The 20,776-nt window shown below is 55.0% G+C and overlaps 5 protein-coding genes across 5 annotated transcripts; 3 read left to right on the forward strand and 2 right to left on the reverse strand.

Annotated features, from left to right (window-relative positions):
• Positions 1–5,834: 5,834 nt before the first annotated feature.
• Positions 5,835–12,379, forward strand: MRS44_000156 (uncharacterized protein; the record flags this gene model as incomplete). The annotated part of the gene is made up of 7 exons (XM_065623744.1): positions 5,835–5,957; positions 6,091–6,330; positions 6,392–6,480; positions 7,268–7,364; positions 7,561–7,733; positions 8,322–8,756; positions 8,917–12,379. 7 exons carry the CDS (start codon positions 5,835–5,837, stop codon positions 12,377–12,379), a joined length of 4,620 nt encoding a protein of 1,539 aa, XP_065479665.1.
• Positions 12,380–13,499: 1,120 nt separating this feature from the next.
• Positions 13,500–14,988, reverse strand: MRS44_000157 (uncharacterized protein; the record flags this gene model as incomplete). The annotated part of the gene is made up of 3 exons (XM_046272223.2): positions 13,500–14,107; positions 14,155–14,763; positions 14,817–14,988. 3 exons carry the CDS (start codon positions 14,986–14,988, stop codon positions 13,500–13,502), a joined length of 1,389 nt encoding a protein of 462 aa, XP_046129720.1.
• A 517-nt stretch (positions 14,989–15,505) lies between these two features.
• Positions 15,506–15,853, forward strand: MRS44_000158 (uncharacterized protein; the record flags this gene model as incomplete). Its single annotated transcript, XM_065623751.1, has 1 exon — positions 15,506–15,853. The coding sequence occupies one exon, from the start codon at positions 15,506–15,508 to the stop codon at positions 15,851–15,853; it is 348 nt and encodes a 115-aa protein (XP_065479666.1).
• An 18-nt stretch (positions 15,854–15,871) lies between these two features.
• Positions 15,872–16,375, forward strand: MRS44_000159 (uncharacterized protein; the record flags this gene model as incomplete). The annotated part of the gene is made up of 1 exon (XM_046272222.2): positions 15,872–16,375. One exon carries the CDS (start codon positions 15,872–15,874, stop codon positions 16,373–16,375), a length of 504 nt encoding a protein of 167 aa, XP_046129719.2.
• A 374-nt stretch (positions 16,376–16,749) lies between these two features.
• MRS44_000160 (uncharacterized protein) lies at positions 16,750–19,914 on the reverse strand (the record flags this gene model as incomplete). The annotated part of the gene is made up of 1 exon (XM_046276918.2): positions 16,750–19,914. One exon carries the CDS (start codon positions 19,912–19,914, stop codon positions 16,750–16,752), a length of 3,165 nt encoding a protein of 1,054 aa, XP_046129718.2.
• Between the last annotated feature and the right edge of the window lie 862 nt (positions 19,915–20,776).

Below are 20,776 nucleotides of genomic sequence, written 5' to 3' on the forward strand. Positions count from 1 at the left end.
GGCTCGGCTTCAACGGAGGCTGGTTGACTTTGCCAAACACGGATCCAAGAACTCAACCTCCAGCTGAGTCCGTTTGACTGTTATAGTAAGTGATTAACTGGTGGGTGATGCAGTCACAAGCGCTTGACATGCCGGTCCTCGTTCTCCGCATTGCAAGTTGGGTCCATCTTCCGCAAGAAGCCGTGAAACATTTCTTTGCTTTTTCCACAGGAACGCTGTTCCCCATCTGGTAACCTCTCACACCTCCTGAGCCTGGTGGTTCCCGGGATTATCGAGGATATGATGAATCATGACAGTAGAGAGTGGCATTCACCATGCCATGATGAACGATATTAAAGTTGCCAACGGTTGAATGACTCAGTTCAAGGGGCGTTGCAGGAGTGCCATGGCTCTCCATATTCGTCAAACGAGTACGGCTGGCGTACCCATCCTGTTGGTTCAGCCGTACGCAAAACTTGCGCTCATGCAGTGTAGCTTGCCATGATTGGACGAGGCATCGATATTCCGCAAGCCAGCCAAGGGACGCCCCCAATCTCAAACCGCCAATACAGGACCTCGCCTCGCGAGCACAGTATTGCACTCAACTCAATATCGCGAGACCTCGAAACCTTTTCTTTTCCTTCCCGCCAGTGGCGGCAGCTCCTGGTGTCAATCCAAAGTGGCATGATGGTTCCCGTCTCTGCATCCACGTTGAAAAGAACCGGCGTCGAGTCTAATCTTTGGCGCCTGATTATGGAACACCACCTCCGGGCTGTAGTGGCTCCCGGTGGCCTAGTTACGGCACTGCTGCATCTCGAGATCCATTTGCAGCTGCCCAGATTCTGGGGGAGGGGAAGTTCGGCGATCAAGTTGGACCTGAGAGCAGGGGTTGAGCTCGCATCCAGGTGTAGGCGCAGATGTGTGTCGACATCGGTCCTGGGAACAGTACGGTACTTTGCATCAAAGTCTCTCCCACAGTGTATTGCAACAGACCTGATCGTGTCGGAACTCCGCGGCCTTTGGCCTCTATCTCCTGAGCGGCACAGTCATCGCCCCTAGGGCTGCCATCTTGACAAATATCAAACAGGGATTGCGGCAAAAGTGTCAGCAAGGCATGGCCGAAATCAGGACTTCCAGCTGCTCTTACGCCGTCATCACCGTCAAGGTCCCGGTCGCAGGGCGTCTTCATTGTCTGTCGCCCCCTAACAAGGCAAGGCAAACAAAGGCCTCGACCCTTCGCTGAGCGCGAGCACTTGTGACGAATCATATTCTACGCCACCTGAGCGGCAGAGAGATGAAGTAAAATGCAACGGGTCTGGCTGAGCTGTGTTACAGCAGATTGCCGTTTCCAGAGCGAGCAACATGCGATCCGGCAACTGTTGGGAGCCTCGTATCCAATGAGGTCGCCGAGCATGAGCGCAGCTGGTCCGAAATAGTCGAAGCTCAACGCCCTGATGCTGCCTCTTGCATGTCGGCTGGGTTGTACCATTCTTTGTGAGACGGCCGTTGACGCTGACGAAACGGGCGCCGCTTGTAAGATTGCCGAGCAAGTCAGTGAGGCTTGTCAGATGCAACTACATGAACGCCCTGAATTGGAAATCTGGGAATCCGTTTCCGAGATAAGCATCAAGAGAAGGAAAGCGCATCTTTGCGTTTCGGCCAAATACTTTGACTGACCCAACGTTCAACTCTCCTTGCGCCGCAGTTAGTTGTCAGCCCACATGAGCGGCAACCACGGATGTTTCTGTTCTGGTGTACTGTACTTTTGCCGTCCTCAATGTGACACACCTTGAATCTAAGGAATCATGACGAAACGGATGCAACTGTGTGCTGGAATGGAGAAGAAATGCCATACCGTCGCTTACGGCGGGACAGCGTTTCAATCGGGGCTCAACCCAACGGGCAGCGGCAAGGAGCGGGCCACCGAACATACGCATCCATCACTTGCATAGGCTTTTTTCTTCTTCTCATGGCAGGGTCCAGGGCTCTCTGCTCGAGGCCCCCTGAAGATTGCGTCTGGGCTAGCTCCTGCATCCTGGGAACACGTTGGTCTGTAGTCTCGTTGCTTTTCTTTCACTTTTGTCTAGCGGAGTGATAACCAGACTCGATCAGTATCGAGAGTGCGGGCACGAAAGCAACAGTGACGAGCGAGATCCTCATCCCTGCCTGATCCTGACCCCTGCCATGCTGCCATGCTCCATGCAATGCAGGCAGGGTCGGTCTCGACTTGGACCTGGATCATTCGTCTGCCGATTCTGTGCTGGTTCTTCAATGGCCAGGCTTAGATCAGTGAGCAGCCGCCACGTTGGATGCAGGAACTCGGGTCGCTGTGCTGGGCCGTGGTGCAGCTGTGGAACACACCGCACAGCACATCAATCACAGTAACAAGCAAATCTCGAACAGTACGGGGAGCAGGACAGAACGTCCTGTGTCGCCAATCGATGCGTTAGAGACTGAGTTGTCGTCGTCTGCGGCTTCATGCACCGAGAGCTTCCCTTCCACCCATGACCGAATCCGCATCGTTGCCCTCCGTCATTAGACTGCGCTGCTGCATCGTGACGGGTCGCTTGATGCTGGGAGCTCCATCAGTAGCGCAAGCGAACAAGAGTTGGTCCGTGGCCTCGATCAACGGCTCTGATGGGACGGAACGAGAGACGCACGGGCATTCAAACAGGGATGATGGGTGCGGGCTGCGACTCCATCAAGCCACCGTCAAAGCGGACACCACCCCACTGTCGAGCATTCATCCCGCACTAGGAGTTACTATCGTGAGCCAGCGCGGTGAGCGTACGTACGCAGTAGTAAGTCGAGCCAAGGCATTTGTGCATGTGCCCATGTTGTCGAGTACCGATCGAGTTGAACCGAGGACATGGCGTTGATGGTCGTCGACAAAGAACTGTTTGACGTGATGCTGAGGCCAACTGGTGATCTAGGATCGCTCGCGATGATTAGACGAGGCCCGAGGTATCGTAGTTAGGGGTAATACGGAGAGCACATGGCCAAAACCTGGGGCATCAGATCTCCATTCGCCCTCATTAGTCTGGAGGGCCAGCACGCTAAAGAAGATCTCAGTGTACCCATCTCGAGTTTCGCTGCAGACTCGAATGCAAAGCGATGCAATGCGGCGAAGTCGAAACGGACCGAGACCGATAGCCACAGTCGGCGGCGTCTGCAGCATCATCATCCAGGATAAGTGAACGGGAGCCAACGGGATCCCGACGACGGCCGACGAACAGCGCCATCGTGGTCTGCGATCTCTCTTGATGAGTGACGGTAATCATACCATGGCGCAAAGGCCTCGCAACAAGGTTCGTAGCTGCGGTGATGGCCCGGCCAAGAGGCACCGGAGCCGGCTAACACTGGACGGTGTTGACGGCGTCAGGGGATAGAGGCAATGGCTGACGCTCCAGCAGTTGTTGGCTTTCCGTCGATAACGGTATGAATGCAGATCCCAAGAGCAGAGGAATCCGCTACGTATTCTCCATCCCTGCCTCTACTCCCTGTCAAGCTGTCGGGCAGACCCCTGGCTGATCTCCACCCACAGATGATCTCGTCCAGACAGCGTCTACCTGCAGCAGCGGGCCCGCTCGGTGCTCCGCTCATTATCCGAGCCGGGCCGGTGCTGGACATGGGCTTCATGCTGGTGGCCGCGATGGGTGGTGTCAGAGCTGGAGCCACGCAGCTCCCCTGCCGCAGCCCAGGGTTGGGGACTTTGCCGCAATCAGTTTCCTGTCTCTGTTGGTCTGGGGCAGTTGTGCTGATTATTTCGGGAGGAATTGCCCAATCGATAAAGGCTCGAGACATTTGCTTCGTCTGGGACCCTTGAAATAGGGCCCTGGGGTTGAGTGAGGCCAGAAGTTGTACGATGATGCGGCGGCTACGAAACAGTCCGTCCATGGACTGGCATGCTGGGCAAAGACGTCGGTGGTTTGTTATCGAGAGTGAGCCGAGCCTCGGATAGAGGCGTTCAGTGAGTGACGTAGCGAGGGAATTCGCCTCTGATTTGTGCAAGAGGCTTGAGGCAGTGTGAGATCCATTTCCGGTCGAGACAGAGCCAAGAGAGCGCGCTAACTAGTTGAAGACGACGTTTGAGAGCTCCTATCGTGTACTGTTTTCATGGCGTTCCAAGACACGCGCTCAAGTTGATTGAGCAGGGACTGGCTCCTCGATATGCATTGGCAATGTCCACTCAGAAGCGGAATTAGCACTTCACGATGCTGCCGGCTCTTTATCGTTGATTCAGTTGGTTCTGGCTGTCTTCACCTAAGCCAACCCAGCCTAGCCTGATCAATGTCTCGCTTGTTGGTCGTGCCCTCTCCGTCACAGAGGTGTGAGAGGCTTCCCATGCCCCAGGAGGTGTTGAAATCACTAGCCGCTCCGTCATGGCTGGCGGCGTCGGGCGAGACCGCCGCTGGGGTCAAGAAGCTTGGATGTGCCGGTTGGGCTATCTCGGTAGTGAGATCTGGCGATGGGAATTTCCACGCCTGTTTGATTTGGCCGTTGGGCAGTATCATGACAGGAGAAGATGCTTGGGAGCTAGGTATCGAAAGCCTGGGGAGGCTTATCGACTCCTGAGCCAGTCAGTCTGGAAGATTGAGAAGGAAAAAGTGGGCGACGTGCCAGTGACTTTCCAGTTGGCGTGGCGGGGAAGTTGCAGAGGGCGATGGGGTGAATGGAAGGCGCCAAAGCGGACGTGGAGGACCGGCGGGGACCGGAGGCAGGCTTTGTGCAGCTGCATGCAGATAGCTGCAGGAAGGTGCAGACAAGATGAAGGCGCTAGGATAGTGCAGTGCAGTACAGCGTGTTTGGCTCTGAAACTGGAAGGGACGAGCGATCGTGGCGAGTCAGCTAGTCAGACCAAGACGACGATTACCACGATCAGTTGATGCCGCCGTGTTTATTGTGTAGGCTACATATCTTGGATGAGATGATAGAAGACCAAATCAATGAAGAGGTAGTTGAGCGAATACGACATCCAAGGAATCAAACTCGAAACTCGACCGGACACAAGGAATCGCTCAAGACGGAGAAAAAAGGGGCAAAGATGGAGAATTGCCAGATTTGATCGACACAACGAACCAGCTAGCTCACCCATGTGCATGCGGTCAAGTGAAGTCTATCTCCGTCCATGCCGTTGAATCCTCACGAAACAGGGGGTTTGGTAGTATCACAATGTCAATGGATCAAATGTGCTCACTATCCATACGTATTCGAATCTCTCAGCACACGATTACCCAACAATAACAACCTGGGCCTGGAGGACGGAGTTGCCAGCCCGTCCCTGGAATTGCGAGACTAAAAAGTTGGTTCATCTGGGCGGGCACATGAACGGCTGCAAGCTGTTGGACGTCATGGTCTTGGGAGCAATCTCATGACAAAGGCACGCGAGCAGACTCCGTTTCCGTTCAAAGCGGAAATCGACAATGTGCACGAAGCGAGCCTCGTCTGCAAGAGGTATGTATGCTGGGTCCGGAGAGTAAAGAAACGTTGACGGGCAAAACAAGGACAAGCCAAGCCAAGCTATGTCGCAGCCCAGGCGAGCAGCCAAACGAGAGCGAAAAACAAATGTCTGGAGCCGCACCCTTGCAGGGCGCCCGGAATTGATACACTGCAATTCTCATGCACAGCAGAGACGGAGGCGCAGAAGCGTGTCCGTGTCTGGTGGACATGGACAAGTTCCGTTTAGGCAACCCGCTGGAACGAGGCTAAAGGATTCCAATCTGTTGGTTCCAGGTCAGACAATAGCCACAAGCCAAGATGCCACAAATTCCCCAAAAGCAAAAAAACCTGCGTGCGTTCGTAAGACGCGAATCTTATCGGGCGCTGGAGACAGGGGAAAAAACGGCCCCAGCAAAATGGGTCAAAGTCAAGACAAGACAAGACAAGACTGGGGCCCAGCCCAAAAGCCACCAAGCCCAACGGGGGCGATGGATTCTGGTGAGGGTGAGAAATCGAACACACACATGAAAATACAAATGGTGAGATGCCATTGGCTGGCTGGTCAGGTCGGCCCTCCATTCGCCCATTTGCGGTGTCTCATCGGCCATCACTCATCATCCATGAAAAGATGATCCATGAACCACGCTGGCTCGGCTGTTGTTGACAGATTAGGTGTCAAAGGCGGAGACCGCATCATGGGTTTATCCAAGGCGGCTGCAGGAGCCATCATGGCCTGGCAAGGCAGGTTCCCGTCTTGAACGGAACGCTGCTCCACCGAGAGCTGTCGATGCACGGTATGATGAGCACAGTGAATCTCAGCCAGAGCAGATGCTCCAGACAGGACGTCCAGGGCCTGTTGTGCTGCAGGGCACAGCATCCAAGAGCGAATCAGACGACAACGATAAGGCAAGGGTAGGTGTTTGAGTGTCCACATCTGTTACAACATCACCGCCTCCCGCACCATGGCCCGCAGCCGCTCACTGGTTCGCTGAAGCTCACTGACTCTCCCCATTGCGTCAGCTATCGACGACGCCTTGGAGATATCGTTTTCAGCGCCCGAGTGTGAGTGCCCAGAAGGTGCTGAGCATCATGTTGAATTCAACCATCGCCAAGAATCCCCAAGGTTGACATGTCGCGTCGCCACGCCTGCCGAGTCGTCATAGTCGCGGCTGGGATCTTGTTGGACAAACCGGGTTATTTCTTCCATGTCAATCTCTCTGTGACACTCACCAGCCGCCGCGCTGCAAATCACATCGCCAAGCCATCCCAGCCCGAGCGTTGCCAAGGCTCTCGCCGGGCAGGGCCAGGACTTGCTCAGTGCTTGTGCAAGCCCTTGTGCTGTGCTGTGCTCCCTTGTCTGTTGAGCTCGTTGTTGGTGCCCATAGCTCTCACCTTTCGCAAGCATTGATCTGACGGTGAGAGATGATATCGAATGATGGGCCTGATCGAGACTGTGGTTTCAAGATAATCTCATGTCGTCCTCTGGAGAAGCGCCAGGGCATTCAAGGCACATTGAATGCGCTGGAGAGCCAGAGGCATTGCACAGTGCCCGGCATCTTTTGAGGCCCGAGGCTGGAGTTGCAGTGCCTCTGCAGGTAAACGGGTCAATAATAAACGAGACACTGGGCGCAGGAACAGCAAAGCATTCTAACTCCCCTCAAAGGTTATGGCTTTGTGAGAAAGGGATTTACACAAAATGATAGAAAAATTGTATAAAGGAAACTATCATGAGGAGAGGCAACATGTCAAAATTCAAATACTATTTCCTAATTTTTACCATGTTTCTATTGCCATCCTTTGCAAAGCGTACACTACTTTGTCCGAATCAGTGTCTCGCTTTTTCTCGCAGGTTTTTGCAGTGGCAACTGGGCGCTGCCAGTGGCCACTTCGACGACTACCAAGATGGAAAGTCTCTACCGTGCGAGGACCGATCTCAGGGAAAACGGGTCTGTGCTTCGACGCCATGGCGCCATGCTTCCCATTCCCATCCTGACCCTGCTCGCAAGTCGCCCTCCATCTCCCTCAACCCTTGTCTGCAGAGCGCACAGAGGATGCCTCCTCATGCACACACACCGTCCTAAACACCACAACTCTCACGCCCTGCCTTACCCACACCACCATCTTCAACCTCCAGCTCCTTAGCGCGCACCCGTCTTCCACTACCAAGCACTCACAACTTGGGCTGCTCCCGCTCCCCGGCCGTCCGCAGCGCAGCGCAGGGCAAGGCAGAGGGGACAAAACTCTGCTGTCTCGACGACAAACCAGCAGCCCGTGCTGACAGCTGATTTTGTGCTTGACATTGCCAGCCCAACACTGTAAGGTACCGCCCTGTTAGTACCACGCATCTTATCTCTCGTCTCTTCCCAGTTGGACTCGCCTTGCCTCGACTCGCTCGTTCGCCTGCCTATGCCCAGGGGAGGAGGGGGTGGTTGCATCTCGCCAACCCCCCCTGGCCTGGCCTCGCTCTCTGTGACTCTCGACTGTCTGCACCGCGCTGCTTCTGCTCCTGTGCTGCGGAGTCGGCCGGCCGTCCAAGGGCTGGCTGGTTCTCTTTCGTTCGCCCGCTCCGTTCCTCGCTCGCTCTCACACGCCGTCGTCGCCGCCGCCGCTGCCCCATCCACGCCCAGAAGAATCCACCTCCATACATCACCGACCCGGTCCCAACCCACCAGCTAACTAAAAAATCCACCCCCCAAAACACACGACCTGTTCTCTCTCTTTACTGCTCCACTTCCCTCGACTCTTTTGTCCAGGTTGTTTGACCCGTTCTCCATCTCAACTTCCCTCATCAAATCTCTCGTCCCTCTCACCTCTCCTACATTTCCAACGTCCGTCGGTCCTCCGATCCTCTCCCTCGATCCTCCTTGCGCTCCATACCCGACAATGGCACTATAGGATTCTAGTCACAGACGTTGTGACTTTAACGACTCCTTGGCCCGCCTCTGCGAGCCCTCTACGCACCAGCATGTCGAGTCGACCAAAGTCGATATTACAATCTCGCCCACCATGGATCCCTCTCAGCAGCATCACCACCACCCTCACCACCATCACCACCACCACCACGCCCATCGCCACCATCACAAGTCGCTGTCGCAACAGCAGTCGTCCACCTCCCTCTCGACGGCGAACCGCGGGACCCCGCCGTTGCACACGCACCTCCCTTCCTCCTCCTCCATGCCGTTGAGGACCGCCAACAGCACTCCCATGTCTTCTCCTGGGCTTTTCAGCCCCTCGGCTTCGCGACAAAACCTCGTCACGTCCGTTTCCGAGAACAACACACCTCCTGGGTATACCCAGAGCCCTCTGTTGCATCCGTTACAAATGCACAAAGTTCGAGAGTAAGCATCGTGAACTACCACGGATTTTTGTTTCACAGTCATGCTCAATTCCACCCCTCCCGCTCTCGCTTGGGTTGTTCGCCTGCAGCGGGGTGGGACGGGCAGGGAGCTTATCGTGGGGTCTTAATTTGCGAGATACTAACGCATTTGCCAATCACAGGACGCACAAAGCTCTTATCGACTCAGATACCCTCACGGGCCGGAAGCTCATCAACCAATATGAAGTGATCGAAGAAATTGGCCGTGGGATGCACGGCAAAGTCAAGTTGGCTCGCAACTTGGAAACAAACGAGAATGTGGCCATCAAGATCATCCCGCGTTTTTCGAAGAAGCGCCGCCTTGGCAAAGTCACGGCCATGTCGCCTCAAGATAAGACGAAAAAGGAAATCGCCATCCTCAAGAAGATTCGTCACCCGAACGTGGTAGCCCTGCTCGAGGTCATCGATGATCCAGAGCTTAAGAAGATCTACATGGTTCTCGAGCATGTGGAGCTGGGTGAAGTGGTTTGGCGCAAGAAGGGTCTCCCTCACATCTGTCTGTATGAGCGACGGCGCATCGAGCGAGAGATGCGAGGCGAACCCCCGACTCCCGAGCAGGAACGTTACGAACAATTCCTCGAGAACCGCCAAGCCCTCAAGCAAATAAAGCGAGCCAAGGCGGCACTGGGTTATCACGGCCAGACCAACTATTGGAGCTTCGAGCATGGCGACGTCGACGAGCCCATCACCAGCCTGGGAGCCCGATCTCGCGTCTCATCGAGGGACGACTTCGCAGTCAGCGACGAACCGCCATCGAGACCCATCTCTCGCCAAGCCTCTTGCGCCGAATCAAGAACCCACTCCCGATCCCGTTCCGTCGTATCCTCAACCCGAGCCGTGGAGGATCCCGATGAGTTCCTTCAGTGGGAGGACGATAATGAGACACCCGGCGCTCTTCGATCCAACCATACATCAAGCGTCGCTCTGGACGGAACCATGTATGGCCCCTACGTCGACGAAGGCTTCCGTGGCCGCTCTCCTAGCATGGCCGACTCCATCATCTCCCACATGTCGTCTCTTGACTTCAACCCTCAATCACACGACCCCTTCTCAGACGACTTTTCCTACGTACCTTGCTTCACCTTCGACCAAGCCCGCTCTACCTTTAGAGATACCGTTTTGGGTCTAGAATATTTGCACTATCAGGGCGTTGTTCATCGAGATATCAAGCCGGCGAACCTCCTGTGGAGCAAGGAGCACCGCGTGAAGATCTCTGACTTTGGTGTGTCCTACTTTGGTCGACCCATCCGTGATGGCGAGCCCGACGACACTGTTTCCGAGTCAGAGGCTAAGGACTTCGATGACGACCTCGAACTCGCCAAGACGGTTGGCACTCCAGCCTTCTTTGCCCCTGAACTTTGCTATACGGACCTGGACAAGGAACAACCCAAGGTTTCGGAGCAGATTGATGTTTGGTCTCTTGGAGTCACCCTCTACTGTCTCATCTACGCCCGAATTCCCTTCCTGGCAGAAGATGAATTCCAGATGTTCCGAAAGATTGCGACAGAGGAGGTGTATATCCCCAGGAAGCGTCTTATGCCGGTTCATCCATCGACATCGCCGACTGCTACATCTCTTTACAAGCGTCAAAACATGCACCCCTATCGAGACGACAACGACCTGGCATATGAGGAAGTTGACAATCTCCTCATCGACCTCTTGCGCCAAATGCTCACTAAGAACCCCGAGAAGCGTATTCGGCTACGAGACATCAAGCGACATCCCTGGGTAGTCCAGGACCTTATCAATCCCGTCGGCTGGCTGGATGACACGGATCCTGCACGGCCCTCATCTGGTCGGCGAATTCAGGTCGACGAGAGGGATGTGTCAGCTGCGGTTGTGCCGCTCACATTCCTTGAGCGAGCACGCTCTGTGGTCAAGAAGGCCGTTGGCAAGGTAATACACCCCCTGGTGGAGCGGAGTGATAGCAAGACCCGACGAAGAGCCGACAGTAGTGCCGCTAGCTCCGCCGGTGACAGTATGAGCATGTACAACAACGTGCCACCGGCGACTCCGCATCAACAGTATCGCGACAACCGACGCAAAAGCATCCGCGCCGACGACTACTTTGCCAACGCCGTTCGGGAAGCTACTGCGAATTCGGACCACCCTCTCTCGGTCAGCCAGTCGATCAGCCCTCAGCCGGAATCTGTCGTCTATGACCCCCTAGCCACAGTGCTTCCCTCAAACGAGGCTCCTCGAGGACATGCCCATGCGCATAGCGAAAGTGAGTCTCAGCGGGAACCCGAGAAATCGAACTCGGCGGCATCTCTATGGCCTTTTCATCGTCATGCCCATAGTCATGGCCAGAGCGGTCATCACCACAGCAGGTCCAACCATCACTTCCTCCACTTCGGTCCTCCGATGCCCATCTCTCAGACTACGCCTACCACTCCCAACTTTGCCTGTCAATCCGATCACCCTGATGATTCTGGGGCTGAGACGATTCGAAAAACGCGGGATATGGATTCTGCCGACGAGAGCTCTCGATCACGCTCGGTCGACCGTGGACTCTTTGCCAGCAATGACAAGCGCGCCGAAGCCAAGGTTGGCGTAAGCACGGCTGTCGCTCCAGGCAGCGTTCACAAGCCATCTCGTCACGGACGCCCCATCAAATCCGTCGACCTCGGCAAGGGTGCACAGAGCAAGCGGCTCTCTGCATCACTGCTCTCTGCATCACTTGTGGCTGCCACTGGGTATCAACATGGGCAACCCCTGATTGACCCCAGCTATTACGGTGAAGCCCGACCTTCTACCAAGACAAGGCCCCCAGCAGCACAGAGGGTCGACAGTGCGCCGATAGTTCGATCGTCACCGCCTCGCCACTCAGAGGAGCTCTGCATGCGGCGAATTGAGCGGCCCAAGGCTGACCCTGTCAGCTTCTCGTGCCCGCCCTCGCCAATTCAAGAAGAATGGAGCCGGAATCAGTCTCTGCCCCGTGCCGAGACGATGCCCACTACCAAGTCGTCGAGTGTAGACTCGATGGAGGCTCTGGGTACCCCTTCGACCAGCCCAAGCGAGGTGACTAGCCCGGTGTCGGCGCAGCCTTCGACTGCTAGCACGTCGGAGCGAATGCTGGTGTTCCAGTCTGACCCATCCCTGCCAGCCCTGCTCAGTGGAGCTAGCTCCGTGTCGGCGGATATGGAGGCAGAACTCCTTTGCAAGCCAGGTATCGTGAGCGCTCACCCAAATCTGCTCGAGACAACCGACAGCCTCACACCACCGGCCCTTAACAAGGAGCCCGCGGCTGGCTTCCCGATCGATCAGGTTTTTGGTAATGCTCCCGCTATGGAAAGTGGCCCACTGGCTGTTCACCTGGATGGAAGCACCCGGGACTCGGTGACAAGCACCCCTGTCGCCCGGCCTGTGGAAGACGACTTTGACGATGATGGCAGTGATGATGGCATTCTGTTGATGGCCAAGACCAAGAAGAAGCCAGTACCATCGTCGTCTGGGGTTCCTCGTCCTCCAGCTTTTAACCCTCGGAGACGAGATACCAACATCAGCATTGCCAGCACCGAGACGGCCAAGAAGGTACCAACCTCTGTTCATGGTGATGAGTGGATGTCGCACTATGAATCATGATACCCTTCCCCACTCTGTGACGAGATTTGTCAAGTTTTTCTCGTCGCCACACATACACTATCAGATGCCAGGTGAGCGTTGCGAGACGTTCTCATCGGTCAAGTTGCATATGTGGCTTTGGTTCCTGGAGACATGAAAGCATGCAACACACACACACACACACACATACATACACCGAGCCTGCGATTGCATCAGGTGTCTTCTCCTTCTTCTTATTGTTACTAGACCATGGCTGTTATCCCAGAGAGGGACTTGCTGCATATTTCTTTTTCTCTTGTTCTTTTTTTTTGACATATCACGGGCGGTTCGGTTGCTCTCGACATATTACCCCCTTTTGTACTGGGTCTGGAGAAGTCTTCTGGTGGATTGAAGACAATGGACGGATACGTGGATGAAGCTTCGATGAGAATAATGATGGGTCATGAGCTGGGTTCAACGACGGAGATGAGCAGATGATGGCATGTGTCCAACGGGGAGCCTAAGCTCAAGGTTGATGCGAGGTCATTCACAGGGGCGGCTTTTATTTGTTATAAACGGGATTACAAAGAATGATAGCATTTCTTTGCTGGGGCTAGCTAGGTATTCATTAGTTAGTGGCTTTGGGCGTTGGCCTGCCTTTCCTACGGGATCGGCAAGGAGCTCTTGGGTGCATTTGCATAGGAACTGGGAGGAGTAGCGTCTCTTTACTGATTGCTCTCCTGTCCCCCTTTTTGCGGGATGGGATGGAGATGGTGGGAAGCGATATCACTACAAAGATGAATCAAGAAGCGACAGCAAGTTGACTGTCAGCGTCCATTATGATGTGAAGTGAAGCAAAGTGATATTTCCTTTTGTAAGTATGCTGATTATCTCTAGAATAGACATGGGTTGAGGCATTTTGAACCTCTTCCATCCCCATCCAGATGAGAGGTCAAGGCATCCTGGTAAAAGAAATACGATTATCAACATGAGGCCATTGTGCCCAATCCCTTTCAACACAGTAGTTATCATCAAATAGGATGTATAAATACATCTACGTTGGCACTTTGCCTCAAAAGGTATCTATGCATATTTGTGTATATTACTTGGGTTAAGTTTCGACTTGACCCTGAATGTGTTGGTTGGTATCTAAGAGAAACGATTACTTGCTGAGCAATGACAAAATGCCCGCCACAACGAAAGCCAAACTACACACGAGGAAAGCCCCGGCAATGTTGACGGCCCCTGTAGGGGGAGCGGGTTGCTTCTTTGTGACAATGTCATTCACGATCTCGTCGAGTCGCTGGGACATCTGCTCCCGTCCAAAGAGTTCCTTGACCCTCGCAGCGCCCTTATCTCCCATTGCCGCCACCTCATCGTCGCCCATGCGCAACACCTCGCGCACGACTTCTGCCCAGGCACCCACGTCCTCTGGCGAACGCAACCAGCCTGTCTCGCCGTCAACGACAGTTTCAACGGGACCACCCGAGTTAGCGGCCAACACAGGGGTTTTCGATAGCATGGCCTCAAGAGGGACAATGCCAAAGTGCTCGTTGGCAGGTGTGTAGAGGAGAACGCGGGCGGAGCGGAGGAGGGCGTTCTTGAGTGAACTTGGGATGGAGAGGAGGAAGAGAACTGGGATGTCGGCGGGTGCTGAGAGGGCTGTGATGAGCGTCTTTGCGGTAAGGTGTTGAAGCGAGAGGGACGAAGCGAGGGTCTCGAGTTCGGCGTGGTACTGCACGTTTTCGGAGACGCGATGATCGTAGCCGCCTGAGATATCAGCATTGGACATGATAAAGGGTAGTTGGTGACTATACCTGCTAGAATGAGCCTGCAGCCCTTGCGCTCAGCCTCAGGAATGGCGGCAAAAGCCTTGATAGCAAGTCCAATATCCTTCTTCCTCTCAAAGCGATTAATGCTCAGAATAATTTTTTCGCCCTTGAAGACAACACCCCCATCCTCACCGGCGTCTTCCTTCTCCTTGGCCTGGACGTCGACGCAAGGGTACACCACCACAGTCTCGACATGCTTCTTTAGATCCGGCCAGGTCCTTTCGACAACGCCCTTTGTGAAACCCGAGTTTACGGCGACTGCGCTGGAATAGCCCATAGACCATTCTTCGATCCAATCGAAGGGTCGACGGTATAGACGCTTGATAAACGACTCGCGGCCTCGGGCGAGGAGGAGATCGGGAAAGTGGCAGTAGAAGAGGATGGGGACGGTCGGGTCGAGGTAGCGAAGAAGCGGGAGTCCGGCAGAGAGTTGATCGACGATAAAGGTGTGAGGCTTTAGGTCGCGAAGTTCGCCAGAGAGTGTGATTTGGAAGATGAGGTGGACGTGTCGGAGGATTGCGCAGAGGATGGTAAGGCGGGAGAGGATGGACATGGGGATCAGCCAATTGCCACGAACACGAACATCGAGGGTTCCTAAAAACAATTAGCTTGCTTTATACAATAAAGAGGTGGGAGGGCCATGATACCATCGCGACACTCTTCAAAGCAATGCTTAGGATCACAGTGATTCGTAAAGATGACAACACGATGTCCCCTCTCCTGAAGTCCAACAGCAGCATCGACGACAAGACGCTCAGCGCCCCCGATGCCAAGATCAGGATGGAAAAAGACGATGGCGGGCTTCTTCTGGTCTGCCATCTTGGAACGAGTGTATGTGTTGATGGTGGGGGGACACGCTATTCAGGAGCTTCAGCTCGGAGATGAAAAAGAGCTGTGGGGGAGGAAGGTGGTGATTGGTTGGAGAGTTAAGAGGTACGTATTCTTTCTGTCATGGGAAGTGGGGCGGGAATTCCATCATGAGATGCAGCTTCGGTTCGTTTACCCCAGGATCCATCCATCCAATCTTGGCAGCTGATGATGGCCTTTCACATGCAAACTAGCTAAACACCACAAGAAAGGACAGGGATAGATGGGAAACAATAATAATTGCCGAGTAACAAATACACCGCGATTAATAACAGTTCAATCCTCAACCAAGTCTGGCACATGACCCACATTGAACCGAGACCTAAATCCAACCACCGACTCGGCCTCCAAGGTACCGTACCCCCAGCCTCGAGCCGAGGTTCCCCATGTTCAAACCCCCAAGCCTCATATAGAAACTAACAACTTCTCACCAAGTCCTTTTCTCAACTCATCAACTTCTTTCATCACAATGGCTCTCTTCACACTCCAAATCCCAAAATGCGGCCCTCACGTAGGCGGCACGCTCACATGCACTGAACCCGAGCCGGCCGTGTACCTTTTAACTCTGAATTCGCCGCCGGACAACCGTCTCACCGAGCCTGTTCTCAAGGCGTTTCTCAACGCTCTTGATATCCTCGAGTTTGGATACCCCCACGGCGTCGTAATCACCACGTCCGGAATCCCAAAATTCTACAGCAATGGTCTTGACTTGGAACATGCCGTTGCTACGGATGGCTTCTGGCATCTTCTCTACGATGTCTGGAGACGATTCCTAACGCATGTACCTCTCATCCTCCTCTCACCAACACATAACTAACCTCATCTCAGATACCCAATGCCGACTGTGGCCTTCCTCAACGGCCACGCCTTCGCAGGCGGCCTCATGCTAGCAACAGCCCAAGACTACCGTCTCGCCCCCTCCCCGCGCGGCTTCCTCTGCGTCAACGAGCTCCTCTTCGGCGCTCCCCTCAAGCCCGCCATGTCTGCCCTCTTCCGACACAAGGTCCCCTCCACAACCTACCGCAGCCTAGTCCTCGAAGCAAAGCGCTTCACTGCCGAGGAGGCCGTGGCCGCCGGACTCGCAGACGGCGTGGCGACGGGGTTGGACGATGTGCTGGCGTTTGTCAAGGAGAAGGATCTGGTGTCAAAGTGCAAGTCGGGTGTTTATGGTGTGCTCAAGGCAGAGATGCACAGCGAGCTTATCGAGTTTCTCAAGAGCCCCACCAGGGAGGCACACGAGAAGAGGTTCGACGACGTCCAGGCGAGTGAAGGCGAGAGAGAGGAGTTTGGAAAGGTCTGGTACGAGCAGTGGCTCAAGGAGGCCAAGGCAAAGCTGTAACCATATGCGTAACCATATAGAGTTGAATCTTTCATCATTTTTCTGTATTCTTCTGCTCTAAAGGATGCATAGTATCTCTGGTGTATACCGTTCGTGTATGCCCGCTAAGAAACGACATCGCTTTTATTCAAGCCAAAAAAAAGAAACAACCTCGCTTCGAGCAGGAAAAAACGCCTTTTCCCCTTTCAAAAACCAGACCCTTGCCTGCCATACCAAATTGACAAAATATGTAAACGCCGCAATGCTTCAACTCCCCTGGCGAGGTGTACATGACACAGCTCGTCCAGTGGGTGGGTATCATGGCCCTATGAGACGCAAACTCCAAATCCTGTCCTTTGTCCAATCCAATGTGTCCAACTTCCTGTATCCCCTCTTCATGCCTGTTCTTCACTCGGTTGCGTTTCTACCGCCGTCTCGCTCCCAGTCTCGGCGAGTGATGCCGTTGTGGGCTTGCTTCGCCCCGAATCACCATCTCTCGCCGCTAGCAGATCCTTCTCCGCCTGGATCGCCTTCTCTCTTCGCTGCTCCACATCGTCTCGTCGAACTACCTTTCGCAACGCTTCGCTGGCTTGGATCAAGCCGTCAATACTGATAGCATGCTCCGTCATCTGGTGGCTGATGTACGTGTACACTCCAGCAGGCGTGTTGCACTGCAAGAGGTTCCCTTCGTTGAGCTTGAGCAGTGCCAGGGCCACCTGGAAGAGGAATGTGCTGCCGTCGTTAGTGCAGAGAACCACATCCCACAAGCGGAACAGAGCCTCGGCGCTCAGGCAGTCTGTAAACACGGAAAGGAACCACTGGAATGTCAACGCCTCGAGTTCAATAGACAACGAGTCGAGATGCGCCGAGAGCTTGGGAAGCACCGACGCAACATACTGTCGCAGAACCTGCTGGTCCGCACGCGAAGCCAGAAGCGAGTGGTCGTAGTATCCATGCGGCAGGATGTTCTCAATGATGGACGCCAGAATCCAGAAGGCATCCTCGGCAGACGGCATCATGAGCAAAAGGTTGGCGGCAATGAGATTCATTCCTTGGCAGTAACCGACATCCTTGTTTCGCCTGGCGTACGCGAGAAGAACCTCGTTAAGCTTCTTGACTCCCGGGCCCTTGCGGAAGAAGATGTTGTCCGTCAGTGTTCGGTTGATGTCCATCTTGATCTGGCTGACAACCACAGCGTCGTCATCCTCGCCACTTTGGGCCACCAGGTCTTCGTAGTAGCCAGGAACACGGAGAGCCGCAGCTCCCGAGCACTCGGACCACACTTTGGCTCGATACGCAACGGGAATGCCACCCAGCACCAGGTTCTTGAATTCGTTCCACTTGGCTCTTCCGACCTTGCCCTTGTTGCCCAGGTCCGAGACTCCAATCATCTCGCCGTCTGCAACGCGCGTCTCGGGCAAAATCATGGCGGGCTGTTCATAGCGAGCCTCGGCAGCAGATCTGGCGGCAGCAATTGCAGCTTCACCGTCGCGACGACGCTCAGCGCGCACTTTTCGGAGAAAGTCGTTCCATCGCACCGTCTTTTCGCGCTGGAGCGAATCGTGCAGTTCGCTGAGTTGCTGTAGCAAAAGCTTGACGGGCTCGGTGTCGTCCTTGGCCAGGGCAACTGACGACTCAGGTTGTGACACCTGTGGCGTTTCGTTGTCAACAGCCGTTGTTGTGCTAGCCGAGGGAATGAGTCCAGAGTCGGTAGAAACAATGGCTGGCTTGGTGGGTTCGCTAGTCTGAGACTGTGGCTCGGGCGTCTGGGTTCCCTCCATAACCTCTAGTGACACGGCGATGCTTGGCGTATGGCTCAGTAGTTCTGTAGGAAACGTCGCGATCTTGAGGTAATCCTGCCATCTCTTCGACTTGCCATCCTCTGCATTCCGCTCCTCCAGACTGCTTGGGCTCTCCGGGCGTCCATCGCTTGAAACACTATGCTTGGGGCTGGGAAGGTCCTCGAAAGAGCTGGGAGAGATGCCGGTGCGACCATTGTGTAACATCTCAGTGCGGCTGCCCTTGCGCAAGTGCCGCGCCGTCTGAGCTGCCTCACGCTGTCGCTTCTTGCGTCGCTGGTCATAGATGAAACCGAATCGATCTGTCAGATATTCGCTGTTTGGAAAGTTGTTGTAGATATGTGTAAGAGTCGGGGGCTGCGACTCTGGGGATCGAATGGCGTCCATCTCGACAGGTCCATAACTCTCTTGTCGCGAAGATAGGTTAGTTGGGGGACTACCGCGCAAGCTATCCCATCCGTCCTGTGCCTGTCCCCTCGCTCCCTGAGCAGATGGTGCAGGAGTAGATCGTCGCATCGCCATCAACGCCTTGGGGCCTCCAGCGACTGACACCGCTCGGGGTTGGCCAGTCCGGTTGCTAGCACTAGAAGCAGCTCGGAGAGACTCTGCATTGGTAGAAGTGCTCACAGCGCGACCTCGAGACTCAGCCTCACGCCCGCTTATGGCACCGCCAGCTACCAGCCGCAGGGCCATGCTTGCCAACGAAGATGATGCTTTGCGCTCGCCGGGGGTGCCAGACTGGATGCTCGATGCCCGACTAGGGGCCCGCACAGATTGCGCCTCGGGTGGGCTGAAGAGATCGTCCTGAAGTGTTGGTCGTCGGTCCATGCTAGAGTGTGATCGTATCACAGTTGCCGGGTTGACCCCCTCGCCATTTACGCTGTTGGTCCGACTCGCTCGTTTCGCGGTCCCTGAGCCCCAGAGATATTCCTTCCACCCCTTCAGTGTGCCTTTTCCGGTCTCGGTGTTGCTGCTGATCGACTGGCTGCTGGCCCGGATGGTGGAGCTCTTGGTGCCTGTCTCGCCGTAGGCAGTAGCGACAACTGTATCCTGCATCGCGTCGCTCATGAGGTCGCTCAAGCCACTATCCTCCTTCTGCAGACCTTTTCCGGGGCCACGCAGGTCAGCTTCGACGGCTCGCAGCCGCGTCTCGAGATCCAGGTTGGAGAGGCCGCATTCTCTAATTATCTTGCGCAGAGCACGTTCTCGCTCATCGGCGCGTCGTCGCATATGGGAAATCTGGGCATCTCGTTGAGCAAGATCCTCCGAAATCTGCCTAATCAGACCAATGGCGCCGTGTCTGGAAATCAAGCGTTGAATGTGTTCGTCATCGGCTTGGTGGAGGGAACCGGGGACCTTGCGCATCAGCGGGGCATCTTCGAATAAAGCGCTCCTCGCACGTGAGTCTGCAGTGAGGTTGTCAACAATGGAGGTGCGGCTAGAGGCAGGCACGGCCTTCGGGGCAAGCGTGTCGTCAGTGCTGGGCGGTTTGCTCGTCGACTTGGCCCAGGTCGGCTCCTCGAAGCGGTCGTTGCTTGGTGTCTCGGGCGAGAAGCTGGGGAAGCTCGTGAGCGACTTGTCACTAGCAGCAATGCTGCTAGCAGAGCTGCCAGCCTGGCTGAGACGCTTGCGTCCGCGGGGACCTCGAACGGTGGCACTGCGATTGCTGCGGGAGCTGCGATGGGATGCGAGCGAGGTGCTACTATGCTGGGAGACGGACCGCTGGAGGGGCGACGGCGGTGATGCGTCGGCCGCTTCCATGGCCGTCGCCATAGCTGGGCCGGGGGGTTCAGCGGTATCTGACGGTGAATTTGTGTCGATGTAGAGTTGTATCGATCGATTGGGATTTTGCTGCTGGTAAACAAGGTTGAGTAAAGTTGAAGGAGAAGAAGGGGAGGAGAAAGGAAGCGAGAGAGAACGAGCGAGGGCAAGCAAGCAATCAATCAAAGGGTGTGAGGTTTGAGGGGGTGTGCGATCGGAGGGAGAGCTCCCACCCACCAACCGAGGGGCAAGTACCGAAAGTAGAAAGTACAGTAGGTACCTCCTGTTTGTATTATAGCAGGCGTCAGCCTGTGACTGATATGACTTTGTTCTGATAGCACAACGTAGACGAAGCGAATAAGTAAGAAGCGAAGAGGTTTCAGGTCCGACGAGCAGTTGAATCAAGAAAAGATGTTTTTTTAACAAACAGAAGCAGCATCAAAAGCAGCAAAATCTCTCATCAGTACCTCCCTCTCTGTTGGGTTTGTCCATGTCGTAAAATTACCCCAAGATGAAGCAAGAGTCAGTCACGACAACCCCCCCGGTCCGTCAAGGTATGTACCTCTTAAAGTGCGTTTGTGCCCTAGCGATTGGCCCTCGTCTTGTTTTTTTCTTGCTTAGGCATGGGGAATGCGTTGGCCCGTGACGACCTCTCCTGCGACGGACGGCGGGAAAATGCGATTAGCGACCCCTGCCAGAGCCTGTGAAATTGCCCGCCCTGAGCTATTACCGTACTGTACAGCGCTGTACCGCTCGCCTGGCGCCGGCTCCACGGTTGGGTTTCTGCTTAGGACACGCGCCCAACGGGGACCACCCCCAAGCCAAGTCCCACGGCCCTAGAAGCTTGATGAAGAAGCTCCGT

This window comes from Fusarium solani (assembly GCF_023522795.1).
Source record: "Fusarium solani strain SB1 chromosome Unknown bctg00000000, whole genome shotgun sequence".
Taxonomy (NCBI): Eukaryota; Fungi; Ascomycota; class Sordariomycetes; order Hypocreales; family Nectriaceae; genus Fusarium; species Fusarium solani.